The 20,864-nt window shown below is 43.5% G+C and overlaps 2 protein-coding genes across 2 annotated transcripts in view; both read right to left on the bottom strand.

Annotated features, from left to right (window-relative positions):
- The window catches only part of LOC139447155 (filamin-C-like), a 56,371-nt gene extending 49,147 nt beyond the window's left edge, over window positions 1–7,224 (bottom strand). Inside the window, exon 1 of the mRNA XM_071228343.1 lies at window positions 6,382–7,224. Within this exon, the coding sequence (XP_071084444.1) occupies window positions 6,382–6,685 (304 nt within the window). The 5' untranslated portion in view covers window positions 6,686–7,224. The remainder of the gene's footprint in view (window positions 1–6,381) is intronic.
- A 6,272-nt stretch (window positions 7,225–13,496) lies between these two features.
- On the bottom strand, window positions 13,497–19,502 carry LOC139448627 (monocarboxylate transporter 9-like). The gene is made up of 4 exons (XM_071230195.1): window positions 19,325–19,502; window positions 18,168–18,311; window positions 15,090–16,601; window positions 13,497–13,612 (listed from the first exon to the last, which is right to left on the bottom strand). Exons 1-4 carry the CDS (start codon window positions 19,500–19,502, stop codon window positions 13,497–13,499), a joined length of 1,950 nt encoding a protein of 649 aa, XP_071086296.1.
- Window positions 19,503–20,864: the final 1,362 nt, after the last annotated feature.

Below are 20,864 nucleotides of genomic sequence, written 5' to 3'. Positions count from 1 at the left end.
GGCGAAACATCACAAGTCACACACATTGCCCATTCCACCCCGAATTCCCCACAGTATGTGTATCATGTAGATATATATCAAAGAACTGACTTTCACATTATTTGAGCTCATTGGAGTATAAACCTTCAAACTTTATGAACATGTTGGACGGTTCCATCGTTCCTGGACTGAACAATCTTTTAAAGGTGATATTAAAGATGTTTCGAAATAGGCGCTGAATTAAATTTATAGGTCACTGCAGAATACTGTTGGTTGGTTGGTTTGTTGTTTTACGCCACACTCAGCAATATTCCAGCTATATGACGGCGGTCTGTAAATAATCGAGTCTGGACCTGACAATCCAGTGATTGATATCATGAGCATCGATCCACGCAATTGGGATCGATGACATGCATCAACCAAGTCAGCAAGCCTGACCACCCTATCCCGTTAGTCGTCTTTTACGACAAGCATAGGCACATTTTACGGCTAGCATGGGTTGCTGAAGACCTATTCTACCCCGGATCTTCACGGGTCCAGAATACTGTTTACTGTCAATCTTGGACGTGGTCAATCATTACGTTTCCGTCTTTTAGTTCGCTAGGGTGGGTCGATACGATGATATTTAATCACGAATATACAGTAAAAAACTATGACTGTTTCCTTTGTATTACAATCTCGAGTACAGATTAAAGTATCTATGCTATGATAACAACATTTCTTTGTTTACTGAAGCTGGGGAATTTGCAGGAAGTTTCCCAGGAATGTGGAAATAGTCAATCAGTGTTTACATCTTTCCGACAGTCTGGTAAAAAACGTGTGAAGTCAGTTAGCCGGTCCAGTGGAAACTCCACATATCGTGTAAACTTCACATAACAAACGTATTATAACTTGTTCAACACATCTAGGCATACACTTGTAGGGACGTTGATGTCAAGTTAACACGACTGGCGACCCGTGACTGCATTACAGCGACATGTTCAAAGACATCTGTCTATAGTATGTTCAGATACACGTTACTGCTTGGATGTCACTCAATATATACGGATGTTTTATGAATCAATGAAATGAAAGACACATAAGGACATGTCCCACACAATAACCAAGACGGATATGATTATCAAGATATTTTGTCACAATATATACAAATGGATATAGATGACATGTCCATACATTATTGTTGTATGTATTGCCATCTTTGTTTACCGGTTTCTAACTTGCCGTTCTACGTCCGTCCATTATCTGCAGTTAGCAACATGCAATATCGCATAAAATTCATAACGACTTGTCATGAATATTCCCTTATTTTTGTCAAATAGCACGTATAACAAACTTTCTTTCTCTAACGCGCGCGCTCTCTGTCTCTCACTCTTTTGCTTTTTCTCTCTCCCTCTCTCTTTTTCTCCATCAAGGTAGCTCCAATGCCTCATTAAGGCCTCCTATAATCCGTTCATTGTGGAACTATTAGGTACACGAGAGTCCTCTTATATACGTTTTAGTGGATCAGCTTTCATCCATATTGTACTTTGCTGTTGTACTATGGTTAAAGTGATGCTATCGTTAGTGTGAAACGACCATCCTGTCTCTGTCACGACATCCTGACATATATATGTCTCTGTTCAGTTTCAAGACGTATTATTGTAGACCTTTGTAAAAGTCAGTCAGGTCAGTGAGTCGATTTAAAAGTATAATACGGGAGTTGAAGAAACAGAGTCTATTTAAAGCATAGAGTAACATCTCCGCGCGGGATGAGTCATAGGTGCCTAACATGCTAAAAGTCGATGTGATAAACTGGTCATAACATTTCATATTCACATGTATTCCAAGGGCATAACACATTTTCACTCACTGACAATATGACAGCAATGTTTTTGAACAATTAATGGAGGGTAGATACGGTTCGGTATGAATATCGGTGCTTCATTTCCCATTGCCATCGTCTGTCTTTCCCTCGATATATGACACAGGTACATATTCATATCAACTAACAGACATACTTAATCAACCGGATATGAACCATTCGTTACCAGTCTATCTCCAGTGACCAGAAGGGGCGGTCGGGTAGCCTAGTGGTTAAAGCGTTCGCTCGTCACGCCAAAGACCCGGGTTCGATTCCCGACATGGGTACAATGTGTGAAGCCCATTTCTGGTGTCCCCCGCCGTGATATTGCTGGAATATTGCTAAAAGCGGCGTAAAACCATACTCACTCACTCACTCACTCCAGTGACCAGAAGGAAGGTTCGGGTGGGCAGGGTCGGTGACTTGGTTGATTGTGTGACAACGTTCCCCGACGGCGTGACTCGTGGGCGGAGTGGGCAAGCGGTCAAACGCTAGCTGGACATATCGTGTCTCGGGTTGTTATTCAGCCTTGAGACCAACAATGTTTACAGGTCTTTACAGTGTTGCCACTACCCCTAGTGTACAGTACATTCACCCTCTGCACTCAAAGCAACCGACTCGTCCGATGGTGGATGACCAGATGGTGGAAACACTAATACTTTTTACCCCCGAAACGCAAGTGTCAAAACATGTAGTGTCAGCCTTGGCAAGTGACCTAGTTCTAATATGCGTCTGTTCACCCAGCAGGGAATGGGTACCCTATGCGTGAGATGGATGTAAAAATCTTCTAGCGCCAACAGGCAGCTTGGGTTGTATACTCCCCGGGGAGCTGAGAATGATAACTGGAATGAAAACGGATCTACTGGTCGGGGAACAAATAAAAACGCATTTGAGCATAAACTAGTATCTGGATATATTCGGTATATAAATGTATAATATAATAATATAACAATAATAACGATCACAAGATTGTCTTGTCCAGGCTCGATGTTGTTTTAGTGTCAATATTGCTGAGTTCGGGGTTAATCAACGAGCAAAATAATCTCCAGTTAAGTGTATCCTCTTAAACTTTCCGGCAATGAAGGCATCCACAATCTCTCATCAGTGTATACTGTCATGGTACATGCGTCACATTCCCACAAGTCCTGACCCCACACACGAGTTGTATATATGTGTTAATACATTACGTCAGATACATCCTTTGACATTTTAATAACCTTCGCAGTCAGAATTACAGTGGGCTTTCTGTATCTTGCGTAGGAGTAATCTACCTCATTGTGGAAAACATAAAAAAACTCGTCCCTTGTTTATCGTCTCTGCTCTTAACCAGAAATTTCAGATATTCTCTCTCTAGAAATACCCCCTGTAGTAACATGACATATGGTCGTCTAGCGGAGGACTGTGATCTGTGTTATGTACAGCGCGGCCAAGGAGTAGGGTCTGCTGGCAGTCGCTCAGCTGGGGTTTTCAATAGTTATGTAAATATCACAACTCGTTGACACATACATTCATGACAACTGAAGTAGAACTGATTCATTCTCAGACATGTTCATATGTTAAGATTCGTTGTTGTAATAGAAGATTATGCCTGTTTTGGACGACCCTGTGTCTACGATAGTAACGGTGGTTTCTAAAAGATGCATCAGAAGCGCTGATGAATATAATATGCCTATTCTTAACACTCTGTGCCTGATTTCATCATTCGTAGGTTTCTAGGTTATCAAATATTCATCAACATATCTACATCGCCTGAAGTAAAACGTAGTTGAGATCGATTATAAACTTCGGGTGAGTAGTCTGTCCTGGTTGTACTGGAGAAAACTTGTAGTCCAATGTTCCATATGTCAGTCGCTACTGTAGATATGATACGACCTGGAAGCTTCGTAGTTTGTCCTATTATTTTATTTGTAGCAACTCAAGGGACATAATTGATTTCTTTGTACAAACAATGTTTTCCCGATAACAATAAATTACGTTGTCAGATGTGTCACAAGGAGCGCGGATCGATCAATTTTTATGTAAAATTAATGCATTCCATGGAAACAATGAGGTGCATACTCATGGTCTGCTTAAACTCAGTTTTGTCAATAATTCATGGATTTAAGGAATCAACAAAGACGCTTTTCAATTAGGGGGTGCAACAAGATGTGCTATTCAGTGTAAACAGGCCGGGGAAGTAGGAGAGCCTCTGTTGCCAGTAACATATTAAGTGAAGCATAGACAGAAGTCTCTGTTAATGATGTGTTGTCAGACTACTCTCCAATATGAACAATATTTTTAATCATATCAAACATTAATGATATTTATATAACAGCTTTGTAATTTACAACCTGAATTCATAGATGAGAGGTACGTTCGACACAGATGAGAAAAATTCTGCTGACATATTGCCTGTGATAATTATAAGTGCGAACGGGATATGCATATTCTCTATTTGAATGCTGTGTAGTTTTCACATTCTTTTCCTCAACTCCTACACCCATCCCACACTAACTACCCTCATCCTCACACCCTACACACCCCACAATACCTACCCTCAACCCCACACCCTACACACCCCACAATACCTACCCTCAACCCCACACCCTAAACACCCCTCACTACCTACCCTCAACCCCACACCCTACACACCCCTCACTACCTACCCTCAACCTCACACCCTACACACCCCACACTACCTACCCTCAACCTCACACCATACACACCCCACACTACCTACCCTCAACCTCACACCCTACACACCCCAAACTACCTACCCTCAACCTCACACCCTACACACCCCACACTACCTACCCTCAACCTCACACCCTACACACCCCACACTAGCTACCCTCAACCTCACACCCTACACACCCCACACTAGCTACCCTCAACCTCACACCCTACACACCCCTCACTACCTACCCTCAACCCCAGACCCTACACACCCCACACTACCTACCCTCAAACTCACACCCTACACACCCCACACTACCTACCCTCAACCTCACACCCTACACACCCCTCACTACCTACCCTCAACCTCACACCCTACACACCCCACACTACCTACCCTCAACCTCACACCCTACACACCCCTCACTACCTACCCTCAACCTCACACCCTACACACCCCACACTACCTACCCTCATCCTCACACCCTACACACCCCACACTACCTACCCTCAACCCCACACCCTACACACCCCTCACTACCTACCCTCAACCCCAGACCCTACACACCCCTCACTACCTACCCTCAACCTCACACCCTACACACCCCACACTACCTACCCTCAACCTCACACCCTACACACCCCACACTACCTACCCTCAACCTCACACCCTACACACCCCACAATACCTACCCTCAACCCCACACCCTACACACCCCACACTACCTACCCTCAACCTCACACCCTACACACCCCACACTACCTACCCTCAACCTCACCCATCTACATACTCCACCCTAACTACCCTCAACCTCACCCATCTACATACCCCACCCTAACTACCCTCAACCTCACCGATCTACATACACCACCCTAACTACCCTCAACCTAACCCATCTACATACCCCATCCTAACTACCCTTATCCTCACCTATCTACACACCCCACACTACCTACCCTCAACCCCACCCATCTACATACCCGATCACAACTGCCCTCAACCTCACCCCCAACAACAACCCACCCCTTACTACCTTCATCCTCACCCTCAACACCCATACCACCCAAACTACTCTCACCCTCTAGACCAACCCCACCCTAACTACGCTCATACCCACCCCCTAAACACACCCCACCCCGACTACCCTCTTCTTTACCCCCTACACCCACCCCGACTACCCTTATCCCCATACCCTACATCCACCCCGACTACCCTCTTCTTTACCCCCTACACCCACCCCGACGACCCTCTTCTTTACCCCCTACACCCACCCCGACTACCCTCATCCTCATCCCCTACATCCACCCCAACTACCCTCTTCTATACCCCCTACACCCACCCCGACTACGCTCATCCTCATCCCCTACACCCATCCCGACAACCCTTATCCCCATCCCCTACACCCACCCCGACAACCCTTATCCTCATTCCCTACACCCACCCCGACTACCCTCATCCCCATCCCCTACACCCACCCCGACAACCCTTATCCTCATTCCCTACACCCATCCCGACAACCCTTATCCCCATCCCCTACACCCACCCCGACTACCCTTATCCTCATTCCCTACACCCACCCCGACTACCCTCATCCCCATCCCCTACACCCACCCCGACTACCCTCATCCCCATCCCCTACACCCACCCCGACTACCCTCATCCCCATCCCCTACACCCACCCCGACTACCCTTATCCCCATCCCCTACACCCACCCCAGCTATCCTCATCTTTACCCCTACACCCACCCAAACTACCCTCATCCTTACCCTGTACGTCCACCCACCGTCAACACAAACACACGAAGACCCACACCTTAAACCAATCATCCTGCACACCAGTTGCGTGTTGTAAGGTACTATTTTCAATATCAATATATCCCATTGTTGCAATGACGTTTGAACTTACCAATGTTGACGATGCGCACGCCGTCCCTGGATATGGCATCAAGAGCGACTGACACATTCTGCAACTTCTCATAATGGTTAGCAGGGTTCTTAAGAACACCACCGAATCTCCGATGCTGTAGTTCCTCAACGAGGGCCAGGAGGTTGACACCGTCTTGGAAGTCGGTCCTGACGTCGTGGATAACAATGTTCCTGGACTTCAGCTGTTCATTCAGCCAGTTGGTGAAAGTGTTCTTCTGAATCTGCATCCGTTGTGCAAGATCTGGGTAATGAAGGGACTCCCTTGCTCCGCCAAAGTGATTCATATTTATCTATTTTTCACTACAAATCTCCAACAATCCAGGCGAAGCACTTGAAATGCGGTAAAATTGACACTAGGAATCTACGTTCTACACCACGCTATACATGCCCGCTGATGCGACAGACACGTTATCGACAACCCAATAACAACACACGCGTACGTCCAGATCCCGGGGGTGAGGGCAATATGGCATCCCTTCTGCACCCCTCTCTGCCGGGGCTTTTGCTACTGTATAGGAGCGGCTGACCCGTTGAAGTTGGTGAAGGCAGGTATGCAATATTCAGTCAATCGACAGAAGACCTATTTGGCTATTCACCTTCCCACAATACCGTCACACAAGCCATTCGCTTCCCAAACCGGTTTTCTAGTATAGCGAACACCATGCCGTCTCTTCAGTGGGGCCGTGTTTACCTGTTATAACTTAGAGATATATTTAGTTTACCTGTCTCCCCGCAGTGATATTGTGCTACACCCCCTCCACCCTGGGATGACTGGTGTTGACAGTCAGCATGACCTGGTCAGGTCACCACCCTCATCTGATATTGGCAACTGATTGACAACACTGATCATGCACTGTACCACTCGATAGAGTGAGAGACATGTACTTTACGGCACGCACGGCAATACCTTGTGACCTGACCTGTATTGATGGAGTGCACGTAATTCAAACAAGGGTTTTAGAGCCTGTAAAAGTATAAGTACACAAATCAACTTGGAAATATATATATGCTTATGTTTTTCCATTGTGCTACGAACGTGCAGCTGAGGATTTTATTTCCAGATTATGGTAGTGGGTCGCTACTTGGGATTTGTCTTAAATCCTAACACAATGCACAGTGATCCGCTGAAACTAATGCCTGTTGTTACTAGACTCTGTAATGATTACTAAGTTCAGAAGATTAAACTCCAGTTACCTCGAAGTTCGAGGGACAAATGGGAAGCTTCAAGGAAGCCATTTTCAAAAATGATTAAGTAAACAGTGTCGTGATGTAAAGCTAACTGACTATATTCGAGATATTTCAAAATATCTTCGACTTAACCAGAGTTGATATTCAATTTTATTTATGATTTATTTAAAAAATGAAATACTTACCGAATACTAAATATGTCACTTTTTGTGTTATAAGTTCAAGCATGCTACTAGTCCCCTTGTCATTAACCCCTGTTCAAGCATGCTACTAGTCCCCTTGTCATTAACCCCTGTTCAAGCATGCTTCTAGTCCCCCCTTGTCATTAACCTCTGTTCAAGCATGCTACTAGTCCCCACTTGTAATTAACCCCTGTGCAAGCATGCTTCTAGATGCCCCTTGTCATTAACCCCTGTGCAAGCATGCTTCTAGATGCCCCTTGTCATTAACCATCGTTAAAGCATGCTAATAGTCCACCCTCGTACCTTATCACTATTCAAGCAGGCAACCCTTGTCATTAACCCCTGTTCAAGCATGCTACTAGTCCCGTCCTTGCCGTGAACCCCTGTTCAAACATGCTATTAGATCCCGCCCCTTTTCATTAACCCCTGTTCAAGCATGCTACTAGTCCCCCTCTTGGCTTTAATCCCTGTTCAAGTATGCTACTGTTCTCGTCATTGTCATGAACCCCTGTTCAAACATGTTATTAGTTCCCAAACCCTTTTCATTAACCCCTGCTAAAGCATGCCACTACACCCTCTTGTCATTAACCTCTGTTCAAGCATGCTACAAGTCCCGTCCTTGCTATGGACCCCTGTTCAAGCATGCAATTAGTTCCCGCCCCTTTTCATTAACCCCTGTTCAAGCATGCTATTAGTTCCCGCCCCTTTTCATTAACCCCTGTTCAAGCATGCTACCGTCCCGTCCTCGTCATGAATCCCTGTTCAAACATGCTATTAGTTCCCGCCCCTTGTCATTAACCCCTGCTCAAAAGCATGCTTCTAGTGCCCCCTTGTCATTAACCCCTTTTCAAGCATGCTACTAGTCCCCGCCCCTTTTCACTAACCCTTTTTCAAGCATGTTACTAGTTCTCGCCCCTTTTCATGAACCCCTTTTCAAGCATGTTACTTGTCCCCGACTTTTTTCATTAACCCATGTTCAAGCATGCTACTAGTCCCCGCCTTTTTTCATTAACCCATATTCAAGCATGCTACTAGTCCCCGCCTTTTTTCATTAACCCATGTTCAAGCATGTTACTTGTCAACCCTTTTCATTAACCCCTGTTCAAGCATGCTACCGTCCCGTCCTCGTCATGAATCCCTGTTCAAGCATGCTATTAGTTCCCGCCCCTTGTCATTAACCCCTACTGAAAAGCATGCTTCTAGTCCCCCCTTGTCATTAACCCCTACTGAAAAGCATGCTTCTAGTTCCCCCTTGTCATTAACCCCTAATCAAGCATGCTTCTAGTCCCCCCTTGTCATTAACCCTTAATCAAGCATGCCTCTAGTCCCCCCTTGTCATTAACCCCTAATCAAGCATGCTTCCAGTCCCTCCTTATCATTAACCCCTCTTCGATCATGCTACTAGTCCCCGCCCCTTTTCATTAACCTCTGTTCAAGCATGCTACTAGTTCCCGCCCCTTGTCATGAACCCCTGTTCAAGCATGATACTAGTCCCGCTTTTTTTCATTAACCCCTGTTCAATCATGCTATTAGTTCCCGCCCCTTGTCATTAACCCCTTTTCAAGCATTTTGCTAGTCCCCGCCTTTTTCATTAACCCATGTTCAAGCATGCTACTAGTCCCCGGCCTTTTTCATTAACCCCTGTTCAAGCATGCTACTAGTCCCCGACTTTTTTCATTAACCCTTGTTCAAGCATGATACTAGTCCCCGACTTTTTTCATTAACCCATGTTCAAGCATGCTACTAGTCCCCGATTTTTTCATGAACCCCTGTTCAAGCATGCTACTAGTCTCCGCCTTTTTTCATTAACCCCTGTTCAAGCATGCTACTAGTCCCCGCCTTTTTTCATTAATCGATGTTCAAGCATGCTACTAGTTCCCGCCCCTTGTCATGAACCCCTTTTCAAGCATGCTACTAGTCCCCGTCTTTTTTCAATTACCCACATTCAAGCATGCTACTAGTCCCCGCCCCTTTTCATTAACCCCTGTTCAAGCGTGCTACTAGTTCCCGCCCCTTGTCATGAACCCCTTTTCAAGCATGCTACTAGTCCCCGCCCCTTGTCATAAGCACCTGTTCAAGCATGCTACTAGTCCCCGCCCCTTGTCATGAATCCCTGTTCAAGCATGCCACTTATTGCAATAAACAAACACGGCGTTAGTACACATTATAATATGAGCGTGGGACACCAGAAATGGGCTTCACACATTGTACCCATGTCGGGAATCGAACCCGAGTCTTCTGCGTGATAAGCGAGCTCTTTAACCCGCTCTTCTATCGGACTGTCCCGTAAGGCTATGACGTAATTGTGACGTCATTAAGCACCACACAACTCATGTCTGTATAACTCAATGGAGGTGAGTGTATGGCATAAACAGACCAGTAGAGCGTGTGGAATCATTATCACACGTGTGTGTCGTATGTATGTTCAACACGCTTGTCTTGAACCAAGTGGCTGATAGTTAGTGTTGGACGAAGATTATGAAGAAATCAGATCCCGATACATGTGATCAGTTGGTGTATGCGTGCTTCTGTAGACAGCTTGTCCCAGGAAAACAAATGAGGGGGCGGGGATGCTGTGGGAAGATACAGCGAAGGAGATATTTTCTCACGACCTCCGAGCACTTATCGGAAATCAGGTCCATCTGATCACACGATCAACGAGTGAATTCCCTTTGCTGTGCAGAATTACTACATGAAGCATTGCGTTTCAAGTTTTAGCTTTCGATGTCGTTGTATTTGTCTGGAAGTACATGTACGGATGTTGTTATTTACTCCATGAAAATATTAAAAAGACTTTTCGTGTTAATGTTTGAGTTGATAGCTTCAGTCAGTAAGGTTTGTTTCTGTAGACGACTATTAGTCCCTTTAGAGCCTAGACCCGATCATCACAAACACGTGCTTGTCATCTGCTTGACGAACAGTTCAATAATACCACTGCTGAGGGGATAAAGCCTTTATTCAACAGAATTAAATAACATATTTCCTCGTGAGCGGTTTCTTTATTTCCCCATCCAGAGTGGGTAGAACTGTACTTATGTTAAAAATGCACCAGCTTGGAACAGTTTTGTTTAAACTCAGACGGGCGCAGTCAAGCATCAGTGTACACGACATGCATACATGCGTGTGACATCATGTAAGCTTTGAATTATTTATGTCTCAGGGCTGAGACTTAAACCCAGGAGAAAACAGCTTTCAACAAACGTAAGCACACGCCCATGGAATAGCCATAAAGCCAAAATACGTACACAACCGTACGTATGCACATAGGCACACACTCACGTACGCAAATCCGCAGGCACACAAACAGACACACACATGTATACTAACACGCATACACATGCACATCGACACTTATGCGCTCCCAGTGTATGCATTGACACGCACACAGGTACGTACGTTATCGCTTACATCTAGGAAAGACATATCTTCACGGATACATCTTTCAAATGGTACATGCATATAGATAAGTATGTAAGGAGTGGTCGAGTCTAACGGCAGGCGGATCAATCATTCAATGATGTGGAGGTATACTTAAGAGGTAATACGTGTGATCCTCATGGAGGTTTTTCGGTGTAAGAATAAACACAGCCGTGGTGCACATTCCTTGAATGCAGTGATGAACAGGACTGTGTGGGTATGTCGCTCCCAGTATGTACTATCTAGGTATAGCTGGGGTATCCAGTCATACGCGACCTAGTTAGTGAGTGAGTGAGTATGATTTTACGCCGCTTTTAGCAATATTTCAGCAACATCACGGCGGGGGACACCAGAAATGGGCTTCACACATTGTACCCATGTCGGGCGACCTAGTTAGACATAAGGGGTATGTGTATCTTCATAGTGCACCAGGGCATCCCGAGAAAATGGGAAGATGGTTTTCTTACATTTGTAGCTCGGCATACGGCTGATTAGTGTTTGTACTTGAAGAAGATGGTGTGTGCGAGTGGTTTTAGAAGACTTAAGACTTTAGAAGATGTGAGGTGAGGTGAGGTGAAATCGGGTTTAACAGCGCGTCCAAGATTATTGCACTTATATAGCGACGTGCATGTACGTGTGTGTGTTTGTGTGGCTGCTTGTACTAATCCGGACTGATGCCGATTTATAGTGCTAGCCCACTGAGATACCATGCCGCAGTTTAACATGAATACCCCGGACCTTCCGCTCTCCGGGCGGACGCTCTACCACTAGACCACGGAGGCGGTCTAGAAGATGTGAGCTTGGATGATAATAGCAGTCTTTGTCCCTGTATCGTACGTCCTCGGGGCGGTGGGGGAGCCTTGTTAACCTTGCACGCTCACTCACTCACTCACTCACTCACTCACTCACTCACTCACTCAAACTCACTCACTCACTCACTCACTCACTCACACAGTCAGTCACTCACTCACTCACAGTCACTCACATAGTCACTCACTCACTCACAGTCACACACACACTCACTCACTCACTCACACAGTCAGTCAGTCACTCACTCACTCACTCACTCACTCACACAGTCACTCACTCACTTGGAATCCCCGAGACGATGCATGTAACATGGGCCCATCCAGCAACGTCTCGTACAATGCGACTTAATGGATTAATGGAACGGGTGGTCAGTCTCAATGACTTGGTGTTTGTGTGTCATCTGACCCAGATGGCGTGGATCGTTGATGACAATATCAATCACTGGATTGTCTGGTTAAGGCTCGATTATTTAAAGGCCGCCATCACTTAGCTGGAGTATTGATAAATGCGACGACAAACAAACAAACAAACAAACATCAGTATGTAACAGTGACAAAGAACAGAACTCAATCGAAACATCGATCACTTTATTCTATAAAACATTTCGAGAACTATAATATAAATATAACAACATGTATCAGGCACCTTTGCGTAAGACTGTCTCGCGAAACTGTCATTTCTTGGACAATAATATGAAATGTGATGATAACAATATAACACACACTGTGTCCCGGGCCACCAACGTCACGTCTGCCTGGAGAGTAGTAGTTCGATCACGTGGCCATGTCATTCCAAAAGACGTTTAAATATGGTACTTGTTGTTGCTCTGCCTGGCGCTCGGATGGGATAAAAGAAGGACAAATCGGCTCGGAGCTAGCATATTTACATTGCTGTATAGTATTTCATTGGGGTCGCACCATGACATAGGCACAAGTCCGGACCAGTACAAGCACACACAAGTCCATGTACGATTCTATATGAGCCAAGAAACTTGAACGCGATGTTAAAATAACATTTCTCGTAACATAATTAATATTTCATAAATTGATTTAATTTTCGTTTTGCTTAAACGAACCTAAGGCTATATACATCTAGCACAGGAATTATATTATCAGAGGATAGATTCTCTTCATGCAGACTGTTTATCTAAATACGTCAGTGCGCCTATTAAACTGGGGGTACAAGAGAGTCTACCTGGGCGGGATGTTGATGACATCTGAACAAAAAGATTGTCACAATGTCTTAGTCATATGGAATCTCTCAACACCAACACATGGAGCACATCAATTATAACGAAATGATCTTATCAGCACATATTTCTTCCAGCAACTGTTCTTCACAACCCTATTTAGTCACGTGTGACTTGCCTGGATCAGGTGTATGGAGTCCATGTTCAAGCAGTCTTCAGTAGAACCCTTGTCGTGCCACATGTGAACACTGTGTAAGGCACGTGCAGTGCAGACCACTTGGGGAATATGATGACGCACAAGGTCAGGGTTCACGACCTTGCTTTCCAGCCACACGGAATAAGAAGGATCAACGAGGAGGAAGTCAGAGATATAGCTGACATGACGAAAGGCCACTTGTAGGAATGGGTGTCGTCGTATACCCATCCTGAAAAAGACAGGTATACATTAGTTTGTTTGTTTGTTGTTTAACGCAGCAGTCAGCAATATTCCAGCTACATGACGGCGGTCTGCAAAATATTCGCGTCTTGACCAGACAATCCAGAGATTGACATCATGAGCATCGATTTACGCAATTGGGATACGATGAAACGCATTAAGCAAGTCAGCGAGCCTGACTACCCGATCCCGTGAGTCGCATCTTACAACAAGCATAGGCATCTCTTATGACAAGCATGGGTTTGCTGAAGACAAGTTCTCACTCGGATCTTAATCACTTAGTAACTGATATTAAATAATTTTACTTTGACTGTAGACAATACTTCGAATGTAATTCAGAATGATCAAATCACAATAACATGTCTCTGATTGAATCAGATGACGAACAGGGTCAGATGGATGGCTGAAGTCAACATACCTCCAAACTGACTTACATTATTGCTCATTTTTTTAACTATTTAATTTTAACAAAGTGTTAAATTACTGGTTAAAGCATCATCGCGTCATGTTGCAGGGTCGGGTTCGATTCCCCACAATGGCACAATGTGTGAAACTCGTTTCTAGTATCCCTTAACCTTTTTAAGCGGGTTTGTTGCCACAAGTGAAAAATCCAATTCTCTCTCTCACTCAAATGATCAACTAATTGCAGCTGACAGCATTGACCCGTACCGATATAATGGTGAGTTACACCTGACATCTCTCTGTCAAAGGCAAAAGCTTTTTTGCTGTATTATGATTTGCCCCATGTTAGAAACTCCTGCTCGATTGACGGGTATAGGAGAGATTTTACCGACGCTTCAAACTATACCGCTTTTTTTTCCATGTAAGTTATTTTCGTCTCTTTCAGTGTGGTATAACAGCGGAGCTCAGAGTGGTAGGGTGTGCATACGCTGACCGCTTACACAGAAACCACGATGGTACCCTGTCTGGCGCTCGGCATTAGGACTGGTTGGCTCGATGTTAGTATACTATCATATTCAGCTGCGGTATGGTATCTCAGAGGGCCAGCACTAAAAAAATGGCATAAGTCCGTACACGCATTCACGCACGCACTCACGCACGCACACACACGTTAACACCTACTTCGCCTACTTCTATCGTGCACACATACAACTGCGCACACATAAAGACCTACTTGGCCTGCATCTATCGTGGAATATATAGATTGAACAGTAACAACATCGCTAAAGTACTGCCGACGTAACTATACAATTTAACTCACAAAGTAGGAAAAATCAAGGCTAGCGGGTAACCAGTCTCGATTTTCGTACGAAATAGATTCATGAGGTGTAAATGGCAAAATAACTGTGAAAGTTATTTGAATGGATCACTAACAGTGTTCACACAAGGTGTTTGGAAAAAAACAATGCATTATATAATGGAAATACTTATAGAATAAAAGAATATTTAATGTATAGCCGCTGGGTTATTTTGTTATCGTGGTATATGAATGTTGCCCTACTCACCCGCTATAGGTGCACCAATCAGATAGCCCACTGCAGTCACGAGGCTGTAGACGCCGAGAGCCAAGGCAAAGTTGTCTTCTCCAGCCAGACGGATCATCATGGCAGGCAACACAGCCCCTCCTCTACTTGCGTAGCAGATACTGAACAACACGACGTAGCCATACAGCACTACCAGGGAAATATCAAAGAAAAACACGAAAGTCATCAAACCGCTCAAAACCCCAAAACCAATGTAGAGGAAAGCCGGATTGACCCTGTTGTTTGTCGCCAGGAACCCGTGAAGAAGCTTGCCCACGGCTGCCGACAAACCAAAGGCTGTGTAGGAGAGAGAAGCCGTGAGGGAATCAGTGTGGTAGTAGTCAAGGATGTGCGCTGAGAGGTGGCCTGTTAGAATGCTTCCTCCAAACAGTGATATAATACCGCTGAGTAAGAATAAGTAGTATCCTTTGCTATTCTCCAGAGATCCATGCAACCGTTTGTACCACTTCTTCTTTCGAGAGGATGGGTGCTTTATCACCTCTATTTCCATAACACTGCTCTTTCTTCGTTTCTTATCTTTTGCGATTTTCTTAAATGTCTTATTTGATGCGACAATAACCTTATTTTGGTGGTTTGTGTCGTTGTCAACAAATTGATCCTGTGTGACTGATTCACCAATTTCTTCAAATGCTAGGTTGTACACGCCAACATCGTGACCGTTAGCCTCAATCTTAGTATTGATTATCTTGGAGATCTCATGGTCGGTGACATCGTCCTCAAGGTCTTTCTTAGCATCTTCAAAGTTTTCATATGTACTATCTATAGGAGTGTTGTGCTCATCTGTACTCTTTTCGGGAGCGCTGTCCTCATCTGTACGTTTTTCAGGAGTGTTGTCTTCATCTGTTCTCTTTTCAGGTGCGTTATCGTCACTGATACTTTCATAGGTATGTTCACTTTCCTTCTCCCCGGCTGCAGCAGCAGCGATGTCTTCTTGTTCATTGGCCTTACTATCTTCTTGCTTATCAACAGCGACGGAGTCCTTTCCCAAGCCATTTTCTGGAGGGGTATTTAGATCATTGTCATCACACAGTTTAATTGATTGCACATCTTGCTTATTTGTGTCTGGAGCCTCATCACTGGTGCTCTCCATGTCGTCACTAAAATCGTCTTGCATTCCCACGTCAACTTCATACACTCTGACTTCATCACCTGGCTCAAATTCCACTATTCTCTCTGTGACGATGATATCGGTCAGAATATCGCTGACTATATCCACGTCATCATCCGGGGACTTTTGGTAGCGACCTGGAAACAAGTAGGCTGTCACCACGATGTTGAGGTAGAGAGCTGCCATCACTTGAAACATCCCTCTCCAGTACAGAGTGTCAATGAGATACTGCAACAGCGGCGGATAAATGACAACACCCATACTACTGATGAAACCACCAAAGCCAAACGCCAGGTTCCTGTGTTTAGTAAAGCTGACCTTCAGGGCTTCAAAAGACCCAATGTAGGTTAGACCTGATCCTATACCTGAAGGAAGAGACGGCATCGTTATGTCCATGTCCATTGTCAAACTTAGTTTTGGTTTGTTTGGGTGTATTCTTGTCTTACGCCGCACTCAGCAATATTCCAGCTATATGACAGCGGTCTGTAAATAATCGAGTCTGGACCAGACAATACAGTGATTGATATCATGAGCATAGATCCACGCAATTGGGATCGATGACATGCTTCAACCAAGTCAGCGAGCCTGACCATCCGATCCCATTAGTCGCCTCCTACGACAAGCATATTCCCCTTTTACTGCAAGCATGGATTACTTGAAGACCTATTCTACCCCGGACCTTCACGGGTCTGTCCAACTTGGACCATGAATGTATATTAACTATGTTGATTGGTAGGTATTAACTATTGTTCCTAAATCTCCCTGCACTCGCGAAGACACATGTCATTACAAAGCTAGTTAGTCTAACGAAATACGCGATGCCATATAACAAGGTAAACATCTTCTTTCGTATCTTTGCCTACATTGTCTCTTTGTTTGTTAACGCACTTAGCAATACTCCAGCTATATGACGGCGGTCTGGACCAGAAAAATCAGTGATTAGACAGGACTACTGCTATGATATCAGCTACAGTTAAAACAAGTGTTTGATATAAACTCTAGTGGTTAGAAATAAATAATTGAAAATCAGCATAGATTTGTTATTTGCCAACTTTTCATATATCAATCAATTCAGTACATTTTGTATTAAATCTGTTACACAATTAGTTTTTTACCATTTTGGTCATAAAGGATTATCATATTGTAGCATTTCTTAGGTAGTCCATGAAATGGCATGTATAGTTATTTTAGCCAGTACATTAACTTTAATTCAAGAATATAGTAAATTTGACATCTACCACATTCGCAAAAAGCCATAATACTAGACGTATTTACATTTGAAACCACATATTTCTTGTAGGCATAGAGATTTATGTTCTCTATCGCATCATAAGGATTTAGTCCCAAAATGTCTGACCCATGTAACATCGGATTCACTTTCACATTAAATATCTTAAACACGGAAATGTAAGATATATAACCGCGTGTAGTTGAAGGAAGCTAATGGAAATCTGTTGTGAAATGTATACCTAAATACTTGTAGAAAGTAATAGTTTCTAAAGTATTGCCTATATAAATTCACTTTTCATTTTCTGCCACTTCTAAGACGACTTTTGTAGATTCGCTATTCACAGTTAATTTTCCTTTCTCACAATAGTTCTCATGTTCAACTGACTAAAACTAACCCCCCTAATCCTCTACGGTCTGCTTGATGTTGTTTTATCAATGTTGGGCACTCTAGGTGGTAATCGTTGTTACCCCGCCTTGAGCTCGGCATGAACGGGATAACACAAGGGCTGGGACACACAGATCTGACACTGCACACATAAATAGCCTGATCAATAATGGAAAGTGATCTAAGTATTTGAAGTAGTTGAACTTCGTTTACACTTTATATTAAATAAAATAAACGTATAACCACTTTAATAATATCTTACGGTGAGAAATGAAATGAAATATATTATAAAACATTCAGATCCCTGTGAACGTACCTGCAACGACTCCAAATGTTATAAATACATGTTCGATTTTCGTCGCAAACCCACTTGTCAGCATCCCCAGGAACATGATCGTTCCTCCAGCCATGGTGGTGATCCTGCTGCCATAGCGCTTGACAAGTATCCCCCCAACAGCACCTAGCATGCAACAAAGTCCGTGTTTACTGAGCGGCCAGGTTGGTAGAGCTTCTATCTTTGCAATTGCAAAACGAATAACATAGGCTTTATCAACTTGTTCCAGTCCTACAAGTATTAAGGACTAAATGTACTCACATGGTTAAACTGAAGCTGAAAATATGCATACGCCACAAAGAAATCCATCTGATATCTGACACGAAATTATCTAAAATCTACAGCAAAACATCTGTTATCACTACTATCATTTGGGGATGATATATGATCATCTTGCAAAAGAAGGTAGATAAGGGTTATAAAGTGTTTTCATTTCAAAATGACAAAAATGCCACCTCCATAGCATCTGTTAAAAGAAATGATTGAGTACATGACTGTAACGGCTCAGCATCAACCATATATCATTGTGTTAAGTACTTAGGTTTAACATATCCTTATGATGATAATTCTACATCAATTAACGTATTAATACGTTCGCCTCATTTCATATTTAAACAAGTTTATTCGCAACTCCGGCAAATGGAAAAACATAAATGATCTTTTCAATGTTTGATGTGTACATTTGAAAAGGATTTACGAAAGCAAAGTGAATGTTGTCCATATAATTGTTACGTATATTTCAATTAGTAAGAGAACGTTTCATTTATTCATTGAGAAAAGATGACATACAAACCACATTAAGATGTAGCTTCCGACTTCGGAGAGAAGAACAATATTCAACTTAAGCCCTATTTCTTTATTACATGGTTTGAGATGATGGGACGGGCAAGTTTGGTCAATCAGTGATGAAAGAAAAGCGATAAATACCCCATCCATAAAAGAAGAATCGATTCTGCCAGATCATAAGCATGTGTTTATGAATCACGATCAAATAGTGATGACAAACGTGAGCGTAACCTGTCACCCCGGTGGCACCGTCACAAACACATGCAAAAACAAGTCAATTGTTCACCTGAAAACACACATGACCATATGGTACAAGTATAAATAGGGAATTGCATCAATCATCATTTACATACATGTTATTGCATTAACGAAATATTGCAAAGTTGTAATCCACGAAGTTATTCCAGAAGTAAGCTTGAATTCTTGCAGGAGAGCGACATAAAAGATCCCCGAGGTGAACTTAAGCCCGCTGATGAAGAGCCTTATCCAAGAATTGGCCAACAGAACGACAACGTCATGTACACCCCCCATAGTTATGAGACAAACCACTGCCAGGCCGGGTATTTATAACAGCTGACAATGACAACTGAAAGTCACATGGGGTTGTCACTATCAGCTGAGAGGTTTGTAGCATTCCTACACTCGACCCAACTGGAGAATGAGAATAAAATCAAGGAGTGCTGACCAAATTTGGCCCTTCAAGGTAGACACACAAATTTATTATTTGCAGTGTGCTGGCTGCAAGGAAGGTACGAGATATGAAGACGTGTCCCCACAAATTCTGACCAACCAGGTGTTGTTGACTGTTTTAACATTGCACAGTCTCAAGGACCACAGGGATAAAGGATGCATTCAAGGGCATTATGTTCATGAGGTTATCAGTGCTATATATATATTAAATGCAATATGACTCCTGAACTACTTCTTTATAGTGTTGAATTACGTTAGACGTAATAGCGGCTAGACTGCCAATGTAATTACTTAACATTATGACATTGATAGCCTAAACCGATTGTCCCCTGGGTCGTGTCAATAATCACACCCATAAGTCCCATGTTCAGGCAGAGCCATTGTCTGTTCGTCTGTCCGTTGCTATATACATGTTTACATCTATATATCCGGGTAAGAATAGATCTTTAGCAACCCATGCTGGTAGCAAAGGGCGACTTACGGGATCGGAAGGGTGAGGCTCGGTGGCTTGGTTGATGAATGTCATCGTATCATCACTAGCGTCATACCCTGGCTGAATTGTCTGGTCCAGACTCTTTTATTTACAGACCGCAACCATATAGCTGGTATGATGATGAGAGCGGCGTTATACAAACAAACCCCAAAACATCTATTCCCAATTATTAAACAGCCGTTGTGAAACGCCCCCAGTTCAGTTCTGGACATGTTCGTTTTCATGTACTATTCCTCTAATTTTCTGCTTGTAATTTCAGCCCGTGAATATTCGGGTAGACAATACGTCTTCAGCAACCCATGCTTGCTCGAAACAAGCGACTATGCTTGTCGTAAAAAAACGTTTAACGGGATACTGCTGAGTGCGGCATAAAACAAGCAAACAGGCAAGCTTACAATGTCGTCCTTTTTCAGCAGTCGTAGCTTTGACTTTGTCTCATTTTCAGTCACATTTAGGTTTTCCTTTATATCGATATATTTCCAATATCTCTCCCACACAAGTAGTATCCAGTTCAACCATGAAACTCGTGACGTGTTTCCGTGAAAATATAATTGGCGACCACAGACATACTGAGAATTATCAGTTGCGTTATCAGTTGCCTTGGTGATTCCGGGTCAGAATTGGTTCCCAGCAGCTGAGGTTGGACGTATGACCAAAAGTCGTTAACTTGGCTGCTTAAATTATTTCATTACAAATATAAAACCTTGTAA

Source organism: Haliotis cracherodii, unplaced genomic scaffold (assembly GCF_022045235.1).
Source record: "Haliotis cracherodii isolate W230 unplaced genomic scaffold, xgHalCrac1.p SCAF_7, whole genome shotgun sequence".
In the NCBI taxonomy this organism is placed as follows: domain Eukaryota; kingdom Metazoa; phylum Mollusca; class Gastropoda; order Lepetellida; family Haliotidae; genus Haliotis; species Haliotis cracherodii.
This window is presented reverse-complemented; position numbering and strand designations above follow the sequence as displayed.